The following is a 17,104-nucleotide window of genomic DNA, read 5'->3' as shown; positions in this document are numbered from 1 at the left end:
TCACAAAAGCACATTAAGGCAATTCATCTGCATTCCTCGTATTTGTTATAATTATATAGATTTTCCAGTGATTTCTGACCATTTTATAAACCCAAATGTCTACTGTGTTTACTTACAGTGGACCTTGTGTGTTTCTTTATTTTTGGCTTGTATACTGTTATAATAATATTTAAACAGGACCAAACTGTCAAATAATGAGAAGCTAATAATATGAAAGTAATTCCTATGACCCAAAGGTCAGGGTTCAGATTTTTTTTTTCTATGCTGGCAGCTGCAGCACAGAAGCCCCACCCACATACTTTTCAAACCTTCTGATTGCAAGAATGCAGTCAGTCAGAAGAAAGTTTGCTTGAAAAGAGAGGGCTTGAAAGGAAAAGAGCTAAACCTGGCACTTTTTTCTTGCTGATGTTTGACCTAGTTTGCTTGGTACTTTTAGCCTGACTAATCTATTAGCAGGCCAGTATCATCGCCCGATATTAGCTATTTGACAGTCGGTATTTGTATTTTAAATAACTGCTTGGTGAAAAAGAAAAATGTAAAGAAGAGATGGAAGAAACACTCTTCTATTTTATATTGCATAGTTTGTCCACCAGAGGGCACTGTGCAACTTCCCAGAGTCGGGTAGAGAGCAAACAAGTAAATAAGCAACTACATATAACAAATTGTGTAGTTATTTATTTTATGGGATTTTTCTTTCTTTCAGACACATGAAACAGTCGATATATCAGAAGGTCAGATGTTTAAATGACAAAATATCAATATTTGTTTCGGCTTTAAAAATACTTGCTACCTGCCTGAGTTCTGTCAGGTCCTTAACTGCGGTGGAAAAGCTGCTGAACAACCTTTTTTTTTTTTTTTTTTTTAAAAACAAAAAGAAAACAGGTTGTTGAAATCACATACTTTCTGTCTGAACCTTCAGTACACTCACATACAGCTTTTAGAACAGAACCAACAGATTTAATCACATACTGCATGAAACTTCTAATAGTTGTTGTTATATATGTAGCTATATAGCTACATATATATCAGATTGTAGGCATACCATTTCTTTCAGTGAACTATAATCTTTTTCTGTCATCTTTGCCTCTGTGAAGAGAGCTGTAAAATCTAATAAAGTAAAAATACACAAATGCTTACTGTTCCACAGTATATCACAGTATGCTGTAGCAGGGTGATGGTGTTCTGCCTCGTTTTTTAACCCATTCATCAATGTTTCCCTCTGCCTGTTCAGGATGGAAAGAGAATGTTTGGTACTTACTTCAGAGTTGGATTTTATGGTACGAAGTTTGGCGACTTGGATGAGCAAGAGTTTGTGTACAAAGAGCCTGCCATCACAAAGCTGGCTGAAATCTCTCACAGGCTAGAGGTAAACTATGCTGTGCTCGCGTTCTCTCTCTATGAGTCTAATTGTTTTCTGTGAAAGAGTAAAATGTTCTGTTCTTTGTCTTTTCTGGTAGGGTTTCTATGGCGAGCGATTTGGAGAGGACCAGGTAGAAGTCATTAAGGACTCCAACCCTGTGGACAAGTGCAAGCTGGACCCAAATAAGGTTTAGTGTTGATAAATGAGATGAACATATGTTAAACGGATGGAAATGGTCTTAGCTAAAAAAAAAAAAACAACCCAAAAACATTTGTCCCTCTAGGCATTCATCCAGATCACATACGTGGAGCCGTACTTTGACACTTACGAAATGAAAGACCGCATCACATACTTTGACAAGAACTACAACTTGAGACGTTTCGTCTACTGCACTCCTTTCACCCTGGATGGGCGAGCACACGGGGACCTGCACGAACAGTTCAAACGCAAGACCATCCTCACCACCTCCCACGCCTTCCCGTACATCAAGACACGGATCAACATCATCCACAAAGAGGAAGTAGGTCTACAGTCTGCCTGCTCTTCACAGGCAAATTCCACAAATGTTCAGCCTTTTCATGCAACCACTCTGTCACTCTTCCAGATTATATCCACACCGATAGAAGTGGCAATAGAGGACATGCAGAAAAAGACTCAGGAGTTGGCATTTGCCACCCACCAGGACCCTGCCGATGCCAAGATGCTGCAGATGGTCCTTCAGGGATCAGTAGGCACAACTGTAAACCAGGTAAGGTTTTGAATTTTTAGCATGCAACAACTGTTAGTTACAGCACTACTGATTCACAAAGCTGAAAGCTGATGTTTATGAGATTGTTCTGTTTTTCCAAGGGTCCTTTGGAGGTAGCTCAAGTGTTCCTGTCGGAGATCCCCAGTGACCCAAAATTGTACAGACACCACAATAAGCTTCGGCTCTGCTTTAAAGACTTCACCAAAAGGTATGGATTGTCCTTCCTCTAGGCAGAAGTTGAAACCTTCTCCTCTCACCCTGTACAAGCTGTAAAAATGATACGATACCACTGATGGTTGCTGTGTTGCTATATAACCAGACTATAGCACCCAAGTGCTATAAGTTTTCACTTCACTCACCAAATTAGTTTAGACTTTCAGTCGATCATTTTATTTGAAACAGAGAACACGTGCTGCGTATTTACATAACAGTATCGCACTATATTTCCCTGTCTAAGGTGTGAGGATGCCCTACGCAAAAACAAGAGCCTGATTGGTCCAGACCAGAAGGAGTACCAGAGGGAGCTGGAGAGGAATTATCACCGGCTGAAGGAGGCACTGCAGCCTCTCATCAACAGGAAGATCCCCCAGCTTTATAAGCCTGTACTGCAGGTCAACTCGCACAGGTAGGGCCAAGCAGGCTTTCTCTCCATGTGTATGAACGATGTGAGTGAGAGTAGAGATTAATTTCTTGGTTGTTAAGTTAAATCAGTCTTTTTAAAAAAAATTGTTTTGCTTTTGTTTTGTTTTGTTTTTGCTTCTGTAAAAACGATGCAGCAAACGGACAGCTTGACAAGGTAGTTTGGACTTCTCGGAGTACGTTTTGTGTTGTGTTTTTGTTTTTGTTTTTTCGTTTGCATGTTTCTCACTGTTCAGGTTAGAGGGAAATGCTTTCAGTTTTAATTCTAAAATTAAAAATGAATTGGATTTGTAAATGTTTAAGGATACATCATACTTTTTTTCGTGCAACTTTATTTATCAGTTAAGAATTTACCTGTTGTATGAAGGGAACAACCAAGCCACACACAGACTTAGTAAAATCCGAATGAATGCAATTACCTTTTATTTATAAAGCACCAATTCACAACAAGTTGCCTAAAGGCACTTTATATTGTAAGGAAGAGACCCCACAGAACATCATTTTTTCAGTGTGTCCGTTCATTTTATAAATTAGTTATATTTTTTTTATCAAGGATGTCGAGCATTTGTGATTTTGTTTACAGATTTACAGATAAAAGGTGTACTGATGGAAATATACGTATATGCTTTTCAGGGCTTTAAAATTGCAGCAGCCAAAATTAGCTGCAGTTTGGCTGGGCAACTTCTTTATGTTGCCATTGGACACAAAAAAGGCTCAAGAGCACGGCGTATTATAAATTCTAAAAAACGGTGGATTTATCGAGAGGACACCGAAGTTGTCTCTCTAGTGATTCCACAGCAGTACAAGAGCATCATCTGTTGACGTAACGAGGTATAACCTCCGTACGTAAACATAACAGTGTTAGAATAGTGAACAATAATAAACAAAAACAAGGGGCAGTTTGTTCTGACAAAATTAAACATGTAGCATTTTCAAATCTACTGCAAATACTTTGAACAATCACAGGCAGTGGGCTACAGATCAAATACTACATGACATAACTCAATCATCTCCAGTCGGAAAAAACGTGTATTCCCTGATTCATTGGCAAGGGGGTCTAGCTGTTGCTGAGTGAAATTGGTTGCACTAAAAACAACTGCAGGTTGTTGCAAGCCGTCTGTGGTTTTTCATTTAAGACGCAGATGCTATTTACTCTCAGAGCTGTAGTAAATCTTGAAATAGTGCAGCGCAAACTGGAAAACGGCTAGGAACTGCCACCAATCACTTGCCAAACAGTTGCAGAATATACAACCAGTGGTTACCTGGCAGTCACTGACCACGCCCCAAGGCCTTGGTTAATGGGACATTCAAAATTAAGTCCACAGTGACTGACAGCAAAGTCTAGCAACTACAGCAACCAGAGAATACATAGTTTTCCCTCACAATATGTTGCCTGGTGGTTACTCTAGGCCTGTGAGATTGGGGTCAGCATTGATTTGTAGCATGTATGAAGCATGTGTTATATGCTTGTGCTCGTCTTGTGAGAAGGTAGAGCTACAGGAGGTCAGCTATTTTCACATACTAGGCTTTTCTAGATTTCTTCCTACTGCAGCTTTAACATTTCAGGTCAGCTTCTCGTGACAGCTCAAAATTCTTAGTATTTTATTTCTTTTCTTTTTTTTGTCCTCGTTAACATCTTTTTGTTTTTAATTTGCAGAGATTCCTTCAGCAGAATGAGTCTTCGCAAGCTTGACATTTGAAGATGAAGAGAACTACACACAAGCGCACCTGTACACCTACACAAACACTTAACCGAAACTGCAATATTAATTTATTCTCCAGTGTAAATAGGAGTGTCTCTTGAAAGTTGGTCAGTGTTTGGAAAAAAGCGTGTTTAAACAAAAGGTTGAAAAGACTTGCAGCTTGGTACGTCATTCCAGTGTCTTAATTTGTTTACAGACAAACTGTTACACAATCAGCGCAGCAAACAAGTGGAACTTCAAATTAAAGAGATACCTTGGCATTTAGAATTTCTTTTTGCTAGTCATTTCAGTAGGTAACAAGTGCTTATACTGTCCCCATGCTACCTTAAAATAACAAAAAACAAAGCTCATGTCAGCACTCACTCTTGGAACCAGTAGAAATGGCTGCAAGCTATGAAGAATGCTCCAGAGTTCTGTATTTCAGTAAAGTGCCAAAAAAAACCACCCTTTTTTTCTGCCAAATTCTTACAATTTTAAAAGTCAAGGTGTCTTTTTAATTATGTACGATGTGTCAAAAAAATCTGTACTCAATTTTCATGTGTGCACTTTTTTTTTTTAATGGTGTAGCATTGCATTTTACAACTTGAAAGTTTATGTAATGCAAAATGGGAGAGAAACCTTAAAACATGCAAAAAAATTGTACCAGTATTTATCATGATGCTTTATTATTGTTTTTAGTTGAGGCGCCAATGTTTTAAACTTAGGTACTTTAAACCTCATTGTATAATTTTATGTAGTTTTGTTTTATTTTAAATATTTTACTAAATAAATATTTTAATGTTCAAGTGGTCTGATGTGATGTTTCTCTGTTATTATGGACTTTGAGGTAAGTCGGCCAGAAACTAAGACGACAAAAAGCATGAAGCTGGTGTGAAGGTAAAAACTTTATTGCTTTCACTCTGAAACCCCGCTATGCCACTTCCGCATAATGAGAACTGGAATGGTACAGTTAAAAAGGACACAACACAGTAAGGGTGCTTTTAACCAAGCATTTCACTTTAAATAATAAACTCATCTTTGAAAGACAGGTGAAAAGGGTTTGTAATACTTAGAAAGACAGCTCATCAGACCCAAGTAAATCTCTGAAACCATCACTAGACCTGAGATGAACAAAGTTACCTTTACTGAGTTTTTAAAGCTCAATTGATGCAACCCCCCCCCCAAAAAAAATCTATCATCTGCTATGCATGACTAATCAATAAATTGTCACAAAAGACTCAGTCCATCATAAACAGGAAACTTACCTTACCACATCAAGTTAAAATGTTTTGTGTCTAGGCTGTTAGATCAGATATGGAGCATATTAATGCAAAAGAGGAAAATCTATTTTTTTCTTCAACTATAGTATCTTAAATCTGTCATGAGACAAAACTTGATATTACATAGGTTTAATCAGAGGGATGGTGATTTGTTTTAATAGATCAAAATATAGATATGTATATACATCTCTAAATATAGATATAGACATACATATAGATTTCAAAACCAGCAATATGCAAGTACAAAACTGAATATTCGCTGCTTGAGAACTTCCATCAGTCCGGTTTTAGTCTTAACTTTGTTATTTTATCTCTAATGAACTTTAAAAACTGTTCTCTCTCTTTTAAAAGAAGAATGGAGGTAGGTCATAAGCTAAATCATGGTCTCAGTGGGCAGTTTTTCCTCCCCATAATAACCATGAACTGTATATAATGATATTTATACTGTGCTTTTTGACCCTCCTTGCAGCATAAAACTGAACTACAGCTTAAGGAGTTTTAAATTAGAGATTCAGATCTTAAAATCCTGACTAGTGCAAACATCTCACTTGACAGTTGTACACTACATTAGAGACTGACTGTTTTCAGACCGATATTTGGTCATTTAAAAGTCTCATATTCTAATATTTATTTCAGATACACAAAACAAACAATTCTCTAACATTTGTTATATGTAGTTAATTATTGTTTATGCTCCACCCGATTCTGTTCAATGAGCCTTTCACATTTGTGGCATCCCAATCACGAGCTGCCACAGAGAATCTGCAGCACGCCCTCTGGTGGTCAGACTATACAGATATCAATCGTGCTCACATTAAATCGGTTGGGCTCTATAGTAAAATATCAAACAAGCAGTTTTCCATAACATTGTAAAATGTATATTATAAAAACCTGATAGTTCACTGATAAAATCAAATTGCGTCCTTCACTCTGACAAATCTGACATCTGAGCCTGAAACTGTTGACTGCATAAACTAGTGTCAACGAAGCATGTAGAAACTTTTTAATTATTATTAGACAGCTGAGTGTTTGTTGTAAATATCTGTTGTAACTAAATGAGTTTCTGAGAATCTGTCGGTTTCACTGTATAAATGACATCAGTTTGAGGCTTCAGATATACAGCTAAATTGTACAGGTTTCTATATAAAAACCCTCACAAAACAAGGGATCAGTTGATGAGAAAAGCTTCAGGGTAAAAGCTTTTCTGATAAACTGAAAAAAATAACATGAGAACATTTTCAAATTCAAACAGAATACAGACTGCTGCGCCCAGGGGGGGAAGTCAGTTTTCAACATTTTTACTTAATTCAATTTTAGTTCAACGTGCTTTGCCATTTTGTAAAAAACAAACAATACAAAGTCAACATTGAAGAAAGACCAAAAAAACAAAAATACACAACCAATCATCCCTAACGTTCAAAAAAAACAAACAAAACAAACTTTGACCCCAACTGGGCGTTTCTGTTTAGAGTACCTGCACATGAGTGGATGAGAAGGCGGAAGCGCCTTGATCCCACCGTGGGGCTGTTGCAGGTTTAGTTTTCCTTGGCTGAAAAGTCACTTCAGTTTCAGTGTAAATGTGGCAGCCACAGTGTGTCTGGCACTGTTTGAAGTATTGCAAAAACTCCATCTGTCTTTTGCCTGGGAGCTCAGTTTCCTGTAAGGTCTGTCTATTTCAGTGTCCAGGTTCAGGCATCCTTCTGTAGAACAGCAGGTAAGGGGTTGATGAGCAGCACGTCTCAGGAGAACAGGCTCGCAGGAAGTCCTCCTCCTCAAACAAACGCACCTCAGAGTCATCAAACAGCAGCCATTTCCCTTCATATTCCAAGAGGCTATTTAAAGCCTTCTGCTCTTTGGTCTCTGTGCTGCCACAGGAAGCCTGCGATGTCTCCTCTACTGCCTCGGGCTCTTTTTTAAGTCCAGCTTCAGTGTTTTGGCTCAAAATGTTGATGGTTTTTCTCCTATTACAACCCTCCGTCGAACCACTGCTAGCTGCTTTCTCTGTGTGTTTACTGCTGCTGTTCCCGAGGTCATAGCTGGACACACTCCTCTGGCCTCCCAAGAGTCCGACACCCCCCTCTGACAGCTTTTTGCTCCCTGATTTGCTGCTTGCCAAACTCTCGCGCCGCTGTCCTCTCGTACTCAGGCTGAAAGACACCTCTCCATCATCGTAGTCCAGCACCGTCTCCTTCACCAGAGCACCTTCTTTGTCTTCCTTCACCTCGTCCTCCTCCTCCTTCTCTTCAGTTTTTGTGTCCTGCAGCCAGATCTTCACATCTGTTAAATCAGACATTCGGATGTAGGCAGTGTAGTGGCCACTGCTGATGGTCACACCACTATGCATGACGACAGCAAACAGCTGATAGTTTTGACCTTTAGTGGATGAGGACTGGGTACACCACTCCTCAAGGGATAAGGTCAAAGGAGTCTGTAAGGGAGTGTTCACTTTAGAAAGACCAGCATATGGGTCCAGTCTGGGAAGAGAGAACAATACAGATATAAGAGTACATTTAGAAACTAGAGATCAAAGCAGTAAAAACTCTACAGCAAAGGACTGATTCTATTTCTCCATGATGAGAATCTTTTAAGTCTAAGCATGTGGTACAGCGATCACTTTTTCAAACACTAGCTCAAATTCATTCCAGTAGAGTTTGTGTAGTGCGGCAGTGTGATAACTGAGACTTCAGTGGACTCACTCTAAACCGTTGGCAGAGAAGCGCTTTAGGTGAATAGTGATGACTTCAGGAGTCTTGTCAAACAGCAGACTCCTCTCGGCCTCTGTGTAGTGATGGCAGGTCTCACAGAAGTATTTATCCTCCCCAAAAATGCGCTCCACCGAAGCGAACTGAGATATGGCCCATTTCAGAGTCTTCAGCTCTGGTTTAGGGTCTGGTGAGACTGAAAAAACCCCCCAAAAAAACAAGATTTTTAAGATAAAAAGGGGGAAAATAAAACCCACACCCACAAAAAACAAAAAAAACCCTCCATAACTACTATTTTACAACTAATAGTTGTAAAAATTCTCACCCTCAGAGAGGTCATCGGGGCTGCTGGGCTGGTCATCAAGCACAGGGACACTGATGTCCTGGAAGTCCTCTCTCCTCTCTGTGAAGCTCTCACACTCCAGACATCGAGTCCTCAGAACCAGCCGACCTTGGAACAAACGCTCCATGAGGCTCAGGCCCGCTGAACGAACATAAAATCCACAGTTAGTAACATCTAGAACTCCATAAATAAATGTAGGCTCCTAATGCACGTCAAAGTACAAATTAAAAGTTAAAGTGAATGACCAAACATTTAGTCTGTCCCAACTTTTCTGCTTTTTTTGGGATGCTTATTCATTTAAATTCATTAATTGTGATATGGGGGCAAAAGGCAGGAGATCAGTTAGGCTTGGGGCTTAAGAGGTTAAAGTGAGTCATTTCTTTCTCAACTAAACGTTTTCTTCATAATCGCTGCCTCTTACGATGATCGCAGGTCACACGTACCTTGATGTTTAGGAGCCTTGCTGTGTTCGGATGCATTTTGGCTGGGTGGCTCTTGAAGGTTTTTCTCACTTTCGTCGTGCGTCACTCCATTTTCCTGCTCTGTTTTGTTTTGGTTCTTCACAGTTGTGCAGCTGATCTTTCCCACGCTGCGGAACTTGGAGAAAATACTTGGCTGCTTTCCAGACGGCCTCAGGCAGCTCAACTTAGCTCTCTTCTTCCTCTTCCCATCTGCCTCTTTACACGTCTTCTCACCTTTCCCCTCATCGTCGCTTCCTCCTTCCCCATTTGGTTTCTTCGTCTCTTCCTCACCTGCCGCCTCCTCTCCACCTTTATTCTTGCTGCTGTCCATGGTGATTTCACTGGAGGACTTCCTTTTGGAGCGAGTAAGGGGTCTATTTCTACTCAGGTTTTCCTCTGCAGAATCTGATTTCTTAGACTTCAGGGATTTGGATTTTTTCTTGGCATTCCCCACTTCTGTGTCGCTCTTTCTTTTCCCAGCAACTTGACCATCCTCTTCCGTGGAAGCTTTGGATTCTGCGCCAGAGCCGCCGGACCCCAAATCGAGACCATTCTCGAGTTTAACTTCCGACACATCCTCCTCCTCGCCTTCTACTTTCAGCTCTTTCCTGATAGTATCACAGGCTTCCTGGATATATCCCAGGATGCACTGCAGAACTTCCTGAGCATCATGCTGGAGATAACCTTCGTACATGGGGTTCAGCTGCCTGCGACACAAAACCACAAACTTGTGTCAAACTGACAGAAAATGGCAATTTTAATGAAAGTGTTCAAAAACACAAAAGTGCCAATCTGGAGTTTAAACATGTCAGCATGCTTACTTTAAAAATGATTCGTAACCAACTCATCAGCTTGAGCTATGACTGAGCATTAATGATGACAAGTTTTTACCTTTTAAACAGCATAATAATGATCAAAGCTCCACATTCATGATCCTACATGTGCATCTAACTGCAACTAAGTGTTTAATCAATGTTATATGCACGTATACAATGTGACAATATTTGGGTGTTTAGTAACATTTAATATTCGAAAGCCATTAAGTCATCGTGCTAGAAAAAAGACAGCGTGGGAACAAACTGGTTACCTAGCAACACAAGCGTATGATCTAATAAGCAACTGGGTTACAAATATTTATTGAAACTGCCAAATCTTTACCTGAGCGTGTGCAGAATTTTGCGCGGTGGTGTGGCTAGCTCTCCATCGGTGAAGCTGTCAGGATTAAGCAGGAAGCTAGACTGCAGCTGCTCCACTGCAGTTATCAAAGTGTTGAAGCTCCCAAGAAGCTCGATGTGAGCTGGCAGAGCCTCCGACACACCGTCTGACTGCTGACAGTGTGGCTGTAGGAAAATGACACAGAGTAAAAAGGTTACTGAAATATGCTTTCGTAGCTCAGAAGACAGACACCCTCCTTTAATGCTGCTGCTTTTTTCAAAACTGTATATTTTACAATAGGAATACAGTGCACTGTGTCATAACTCTTTGAGATGAAGGCTACTGGACTTGTTTTTGGTTCATGAAGGTTTTCACCTCTTGTCCAAAAGGCTTCTTCAGTTCTGAAAACTTATGGGGAGTCCCACATAATTAACTTCAAGCTCTGAAGACTAGAGTGCACTATATTGTTCAACAACTTTAAAAAGAAGCATGCAACATCTCCCATCAGAGGAGTTAATAAGTGCTAAACTTTGGACCCACACTGTGGCTGTGATTTATTATGCACGTACCTCTTCGCTTTTCTCAGTTTCTTCCTTGGGTTTCTCCTTCTGGATGGAGAGATCGTGAAGCTTCTTTATGCCTTCTCTGAAGCCTGGGCAGTAATAAAGAACCTGCAGATGCAATCAGACATCAACACATCATTATTGTGATTTTAAACTGGATGTGATAACAAGTAATCCACACAAGTGGAAAACTCAAAGCATCTTCAAGTAATCAGGTTGTTAAATGCTGGTGATATTATGATGACACAAATAAGCGCGAAAAACGTGTCCATGACCTTCACAGTCATTTGTGCTTCAGTACTTAAAGTCCAACAGTAATTCCCATTAACCCAGTAATGGTCACAGTGAAATATAATTTCCTTTACCGGCTCAACATAATAGCAAAAATCTGTTAAAAATGACTGTCCAAATATGAAGCTAAACCGTTCTGTTTTAGTCATTAGACACACAGCTTCTTGCTTTCGCATGTTGGATGCACTTCAGAATTATTCTAATAATTACAATAAGCTCTTTAGTCATCCAAAGTAAGGTTAAAAAAAGTCCTGTTTAGAAACCTTAAAAAAAAAAAAAGGATGGAGAGAAAAAGAATCTGGTTCTATACTATTCCTAACTGTGATTACAATAGACCCTGTGCACAAGAAAATGCTAACTTCCTGGTTTGAGACCAGATGTAGGGTTGTACATTTCCGGTAGCTTTACTTTGCGGTCAATCACTACTGCGAAGATATACTCCAAAATCATGTCCAAAACTCAAAAACGGAAAGATCGCGTTACGTTACAAAGAGCAGAAGGTGGGAACACTCACCACTGTTGTGTCATAAAAAAATCTAATGATCAATTTTGACGTTTAAAGAGTTTAGATCGATCAGTTGTTTACATCACTCAACACAAGCAGAACTGCATTACAAAATCAGAAGACACATCATCCACATTCAGAAGCATCTCTGTATAGTGACTGGTCTTATGATTTAAACAGGCAAATGTTCAGCATTCAAACTACAGGTGAAGAATAGTCAAACCAGATGTTTCCCCCGTTATGTCGATATCAGCTAGTCAAGCACACACCTACACAGCATGTTAACAAACCGTGAAAAAAAGCCACACAAAAAATGAATGATTGCTGGTAAGGGTTTCTGTACATTAGTATTTACGAAGGGTATGTTGTGACTTCCCTTCAAAATTACAGTGGTCCTTCGCTTTAACGCAGTTCACCTTTTCACCTCGCTGTTTCTCCTCTGTGACGTCTCTCCTGTACAGTACAGAATCGATAGCTAGCAGAGTGACTCTGAAGTGCAGTACTGTATGTCGATGAAATGTTCTGCACCGTCAAAAAATAAAATTGGCTACTTGATTTCACCTATCGCTGGTTATTTTTAGAACATAACACCCGCAATAAACGAGGGACCTCTGTTTACAGATACTGAGAAATATAAAATTTGAATCCCTTTTCTCTTTTGCTCTGAGAAGCGGGGGAAAAAATATAGACAAGTCGATGAACATCATTTACAGATATATTGGGTAAATGCCCAAGACATCTATAGAAATGTAAATCACCGCTTGATTCATTCATTTGCTTAACTTGTTTTGGACCGTAAACAAGGCGCGAATAGGACACCGGAAACAAAGCTCCCCAAAGGAGTTTCCGCACCAGAAGTAGCATATGCTAACGTGCATATAGTCTATTAAAGCAGATAAGTGCTACTGTAATTACATATCTTCTATTAAAGCAGTGAGTACATGAAATCCTGCTCACTAAACTAACTCCATACTTCAGAAAAGTGATGTGCCATCACTTGATTCCATTAGCAACTAGTATTTAAGTGAAAACGTTGTGCTTAATTTATGCTCCTGAGATTTTGTCTGTTTCCAGAGATATTTACCTACAGAGATAGGTTTTTAACCACCAGAAATGTGCTGATTGGTTGCCAAGTGGGCCAGAACAGGGAAAGGAGTTAAAAAAATAAAATAAAATAAAATAAAAAAATGTATGATCAGTACAGTCAGAGGTTGCAGTGAACACTGTACATTGTTTACAACACTCAGTAGTAGCCTACAGACCGGTTGAACCACTTTTTTTTAAGCACTGCCTCCATTTGACTACAGACGCTCTCTGCAGGTAGGACAGTCCAAAGCTCCCCACAGACTGCCATCACACTAATAATAATAATAATAATAATAATAATAATAATAGGATTTATATAGCGCTTTTCAAGGCACCCAAAGCGCTTTACAATGCCACTATTCATTCACTCTCACATTCACACACTGGTGGAGGCAAGCTACGGTTGTAGCCACAGCTGCCCTGGGGCAGACTGACAGAAGCGAGGCTGCCATATCGCGCCATCGGCCCCTCTGGGCAACACCAGTAGGCGGTAGGGTAAAGTGTCTTGCCCAAGGACACGACCAGGACAGAGAGGCCAGGGATCGAACCGGCGACCTTCCGGTTACAGATGCGCTTCCCAACCCCCTGAGCCACGGTCGCCGCAGAACCACAATTTCCCCATCAGAAAATGTAACATTCCCGGCATCACAACAACATCCACTTCTGAGTGGGATAACACAGGTGAACAGGTTTGAGGATTCAATGCAACTTAAATCGCACAAGAACAAACCACACACACTGTGAAGTGTCTGTGCAGTTTTCAACTTTTCCTTCAGTATATTTAAACCCATCCTACCATTTGTACTAAAACACTGGAACAAGTGACATCTATTAATGCTGGAAATTAACTCCATCTGTGGTAATGGCTCACCTGTAAGATGCTGTTCAAATAGCAGGTATTGCCCAGATTGTTGAGCCCCACGAACGGCACCAAGTTCTCTCTCTTCTCGCAGGACAGGAGGAGGCTGGGCGAGGAAGGACACTGAGAAGGCCCCGGGACCACCTGATCACAGCTGCTGATCAGTTAAGAAGGAAGCAAACAGAAAGTCAGCAGCTAATAAATTGAATTTCACAAATGACATCCACCATCACACACACACTGTTTTAAAATGATTACACTGAGATTAATGTTGAAGTGTAACCCCAGCTTGATTGAGATGAAGCCTACTATTAAAATCTAAGGTATCACTCATCCACACGTGCATTATCCTGCCCTCACAACAACAGTGGAATTCCCATAACTATCTGAATGTAACTGTGGGAAAACGAGTGCTTCGGGCTGCCCAAAACAAATCAGTCTAGAAAACTATTTGTGTTTGACGCACACTGGTAGCAGAGACCTACCTTGCCTCAGGCTCCTCTGGCTCACATGTTTTGGGTTCTTCTGTCTGAGGTTCCGAGAAATCCAGAGCCCGCTTGGTTTCCTTCTTCTGGAAGAACTTCAGAGAGAGTTTACTCTTCTTCACTGGGCTCCCCGGAGCCGCTGATACCACACTTTCACCCTGCAGACCTGGCATCTTTCCTCCCGGTACCTTGAGGGCGATTTTTCTTTTAAATTCCTACTGAGACGCAACAGCGCACCTCACTGGTGAAAAATGGAAACACACAATGTAATTTCAGCGGGCGCCATCAGAGTTCAACGAGAACGAACGTAGCTGCGCACTTAAGTTCACGGTCCGCTATTGTGTAGCTACACACGGACAGGTCCAGTCCAATCAATCACACACTTCTCAATAATACAGTCGAACCGGTTATTGACCGTACCACGCATTATGTAACATGTTAGCTGGCTAACGCTAACTTAAAGGTAGTACTTTGTTTCAGTCCTACCCACAAACAACCGCTCTAGCACGGCTTACGTTAGCAACTGTTTTCGCTTTAAATTACAGGGTAGCAACAAATAACTTGCTGTTTTTGAGCACGTTGCGCACATCACAGCGACAAACTGGCTCGAGAAGGTGCGGTGAAGAAGTGGGAGGAGAAAACAGAAAGCACGCCGTTTGAAACTGTTCACGGCCAAAAAGGACTTCTTTGAAATCCCAGCTGAGTCGAGAAAGAAAACTTACCCGAATGCTTCATTCCAGTTTAAGTTTGATATTTTCCATTAAACATCCCGTCTCGAAATTATTTACGGAGTGTTTAACAATTCAGACGGTGCAACAGAAGTTGGCGCTTTTTCCTGCTTGAAGATTCGCTGGCCGCTACATCGCCGGCAACGCTCGGATATCGCGTCAAAACATCCGGCCAGAATGTTTAAAAAAAACGGTCACGACTAAGCTTGAAAATCATCAGGTGTTGCCGAACATTTGGAAATGCGCGTATAACTCTGGGAAATTCTATACCTGAAAAGATTTACATGCCAGATTTCAGGCTAATGTTAAGACAACTATTTCGGCTAGGCCCAACCGGCCAGCTCCAAGCGCCATTCTTGTAGTCCTTTCTCCAGCTCCTTCAAAATAAAAGTCGAGCTAAACTTGAACAGTCATTTCTCATGTCTCACCTTTTTTCCTTTTTGAAGTACTAAGATTTTAAATACAGGACATTAAAAAATTGCTTTCATGAAATGAATGTAATAAAAAGTATACAACTCATCAAGGCTTCCATGGAAGCCAAGGGCCACAGAGGTTTCAAATTTCAAGTTGAGACAAGCTGAAGCTGGTCTGTTGTATAAGAGGTATAATTTGGGAGACTGCACTATATATTTCTTGAATCCTCTTCACACTTTATATATCTGACCCAACAAAAAAATTGCGATTTACAGAACAACGGTTAACATAGAATCGGATGTTTATATAGACAATATAAAATCATTAAGTAAAAACCAATGAGTATGAACAAAAGTGGGTCCAACAGCAAAAGAAAAAGAAAAAAAGATTATTAATTACCTGAAAAAAAAAACCCCACGAGACTATAATAGTATAGTTATATAACAGTAAGTTATGAATTATGCTCAGTCATCCAGGTAAGAAAATCCCACAAAGTTGAATCTGTTGATCTGGAGGTACGTTTCAGTGGGAAAAACGTTTCATTTTCCATCAAAGTGACGTTTTCAGCTGACTGCAGGTTTCCCCAGCATTATAAGCAGTTCATTTGCATGATGACTGAAAACACCCACTAATGACTAACAATAGGCCGTTGATCAATGATCACTGAACCACTGATGCCCAATGACTGCAATCACAACACTTTAAGATAAGATAAGATAAGATAAGATAAGATAAGATAAGATAACCTTTATTAGTCCCACACGTGGGAAATTTGTTTTGTCACAGCAGGAAGTGGACAGTGCAAAAGTTATGAGGCAAAAATTAGAATACAATAAGAATAAATACAGTACACAACTGTACAGAATAGAATAAAATAAAATACTATATACAGTAGAATAAAATAAAATAAATATACAATAAGATAAAAATAGAATACAAATACAAATACTATATACAACTGAGTAAAAATACAACGATGACAGAAAGGATTGTTGCACTTAGTATTATTGCATATGTATGGATGTGTGTGCTTGATCAGTTAAAGTCTTTATTATGGAGTCTGACAGCAGTGGGGAGGAAAGACCTGCGAAATCTCTCCGTCCCACACCGTGGGTGCCGCAGTCTCCCACTGAAGGAGCTGCTCAGTGCTGTCACAGTCTGCTGCATGGGGTGGGAGATGTTGTCCATCAGGGATGACAGCTTAGCCGCCGTTCTCCTGTCACTCACCACCTCCACTGGGTCCAGAGGGCATCCTAGAACAGAGCTGGCCCTTCGGATCACCCTGTTCAGTCTCTTCCTGTCCCCAGCAGAGATGCTGCCGCCCCAGCAGACCACGCCATAAAAGATAGCAGAAGCCACAACAGAGTCATAGAATTTCTTCAGGAGTGGGCCCTCCACTCCAAACGACCTGAGTCTCCGCAGCAGGTACAGCCTGCTCTGCCCTTTCCTGTAGAGGGCGTCTGAGTTATGAGTCCAGTCCAGTCTATTGTTCAGATGAACACCAAGGTACCTGTAGCTGTCCACAGCCTCAATGTCCATACCTTGGATGGTGAAGATGGTGAATGATGTATTCTTAGGCTAATACAGGGCAGGGAAGCTGAAGGATTCCTGGTTATCCCAGACCATTATGGACATGGAGGCAAGGAGGTCATTTACATGAAAAGGGAATGACCATCTCTGAAGCAAGGACAGGGCCTTACTTCACCATTTTACAGCGCTGTTTGTGGCTATTCTCCAATTCTCTGTGAATGGTACTCATGCCACTGATGAATGGTCATGGCAGTTTGCATATTAACGCTCATA

The 17,104-nt window shown here is 40.5% G+C and overlaps 2 protein-coding genes across 9 annotated transcripts in view; one reads left to right on the top strand and one right to left on the bottom strand.

Annotated features, from left to right (window-relative positions):
* dock7 (dedicator of cytokinesis 7) overlaps positions 1 to 5,235 on the top strand; it is a 46,939-nt gene extending 41,704 nt beyond the window's left edge. For 4 of the 7 annotated variants that reach the window (XM_085436928.1, XM_085436930.1, XM_085436927.1 and 1 more), the window contains 7 exons: positions 1,241 to 1,366; positions 1,458 to 1,547; positions 1,644 to 1,880; positions 1,965 to 2,108; positions 2,210 to 2,316; positions 2,566 to 2,733; positions 4,405 to 5,235. In XM_085436928.1, the coding sequence (XP_085293054.1) occupies positions 1,241 to 1,366; positions 1,458 to 1,547; positions 1,644 to 1,880; positions 1,965 to 2,108; positions 2,210 to 2,316; positions 2,566 to 2,733; positions 4,405 to 4,447 (915 nt within the window). In that variant the 3' untranslated portion in view covers positions 4,448 to 5,235. Of the gene's footprint in view, positions 1 to 1,231; positions 1,367 to 1,457; positions 1,548 to 1,643; positions 1,881 to 1,964; positions 2,109 to 2,209; positions 2,317 to 2,565; positions 2,734 to 4,404 lie in introns of all 7 variants that reach the window. The other 3 variants (XM_085436929.1, XM_085436926.1, XM_085436932.1) reach the window with 1 other exon arrangement.
* An 86-nt stretch (positions 5,236 to 5,321) lies between these two features.
* usp1 (ubiquitin specific peptidase 1) lies at positions 5,322 to 15,231 on the bottom strand. 2 transcript variants are annotated; one of them, XM_085436933.1, is made up of 9 exons: positions 14,882 to 15,231; positions 14,160 to 14,400; positions 13,687 to 13,831; positions 10,940 to 11,041; positions 10,374 to 10,555; positions 9,198 to 9,922; positions 8,737 to 8,895; positions 8,406 to 8,607; positions 5,322 to 8,183 (listed from the first exon to the last, which is right to left on the bottom strand). In XM_085436933.1, the coding sequence occupies exons 2-9, from the start codon at positions 14,330 to 14,332 to the stop codon at positions 7,385 to 7,387; spliced, it is 2,487 nt and encodes an 828-aa protein (XP_085293059.1). In that variant the 5' UTR covers positions 14,333 to 14,400; positions 14,882 to 15,231; the 3' UTR covers positions 5,322 to 7,384. The 2 variants fall into 2 exon arrangements, with proteins under 2 accessions (XP_085293059.1, XP_085293060.1); XM_085436934.1 differs by having other exon boundaries at positions 13,687 to 13,828.
* Between the last annotated feature and the right edge of the window lie 1,873 nt (positions 15,232 to 17,104).

This window comes from Copadichromis virginalis, linkage group LG17 (genome assembly GCF_057382275.1).
Source record: "Copadichromis virginalis isolate Kocher_CV1m ecotype Utaka linkage group LG17, C_Virginalis_male_GT1.1, whole genome shotgun sequence".
In the NCBI taxonomy this organism is placed as follows: domain Eukaryota; kingdom Metazoa; phylum Chordata; class Actinopteri; order Cichliformes; family Cichlidae; genus Copadichromis; species Copadichromis virginalis.
This window is presented reverse-complemented; position numbering and strand designations above follow the sequence as displayed.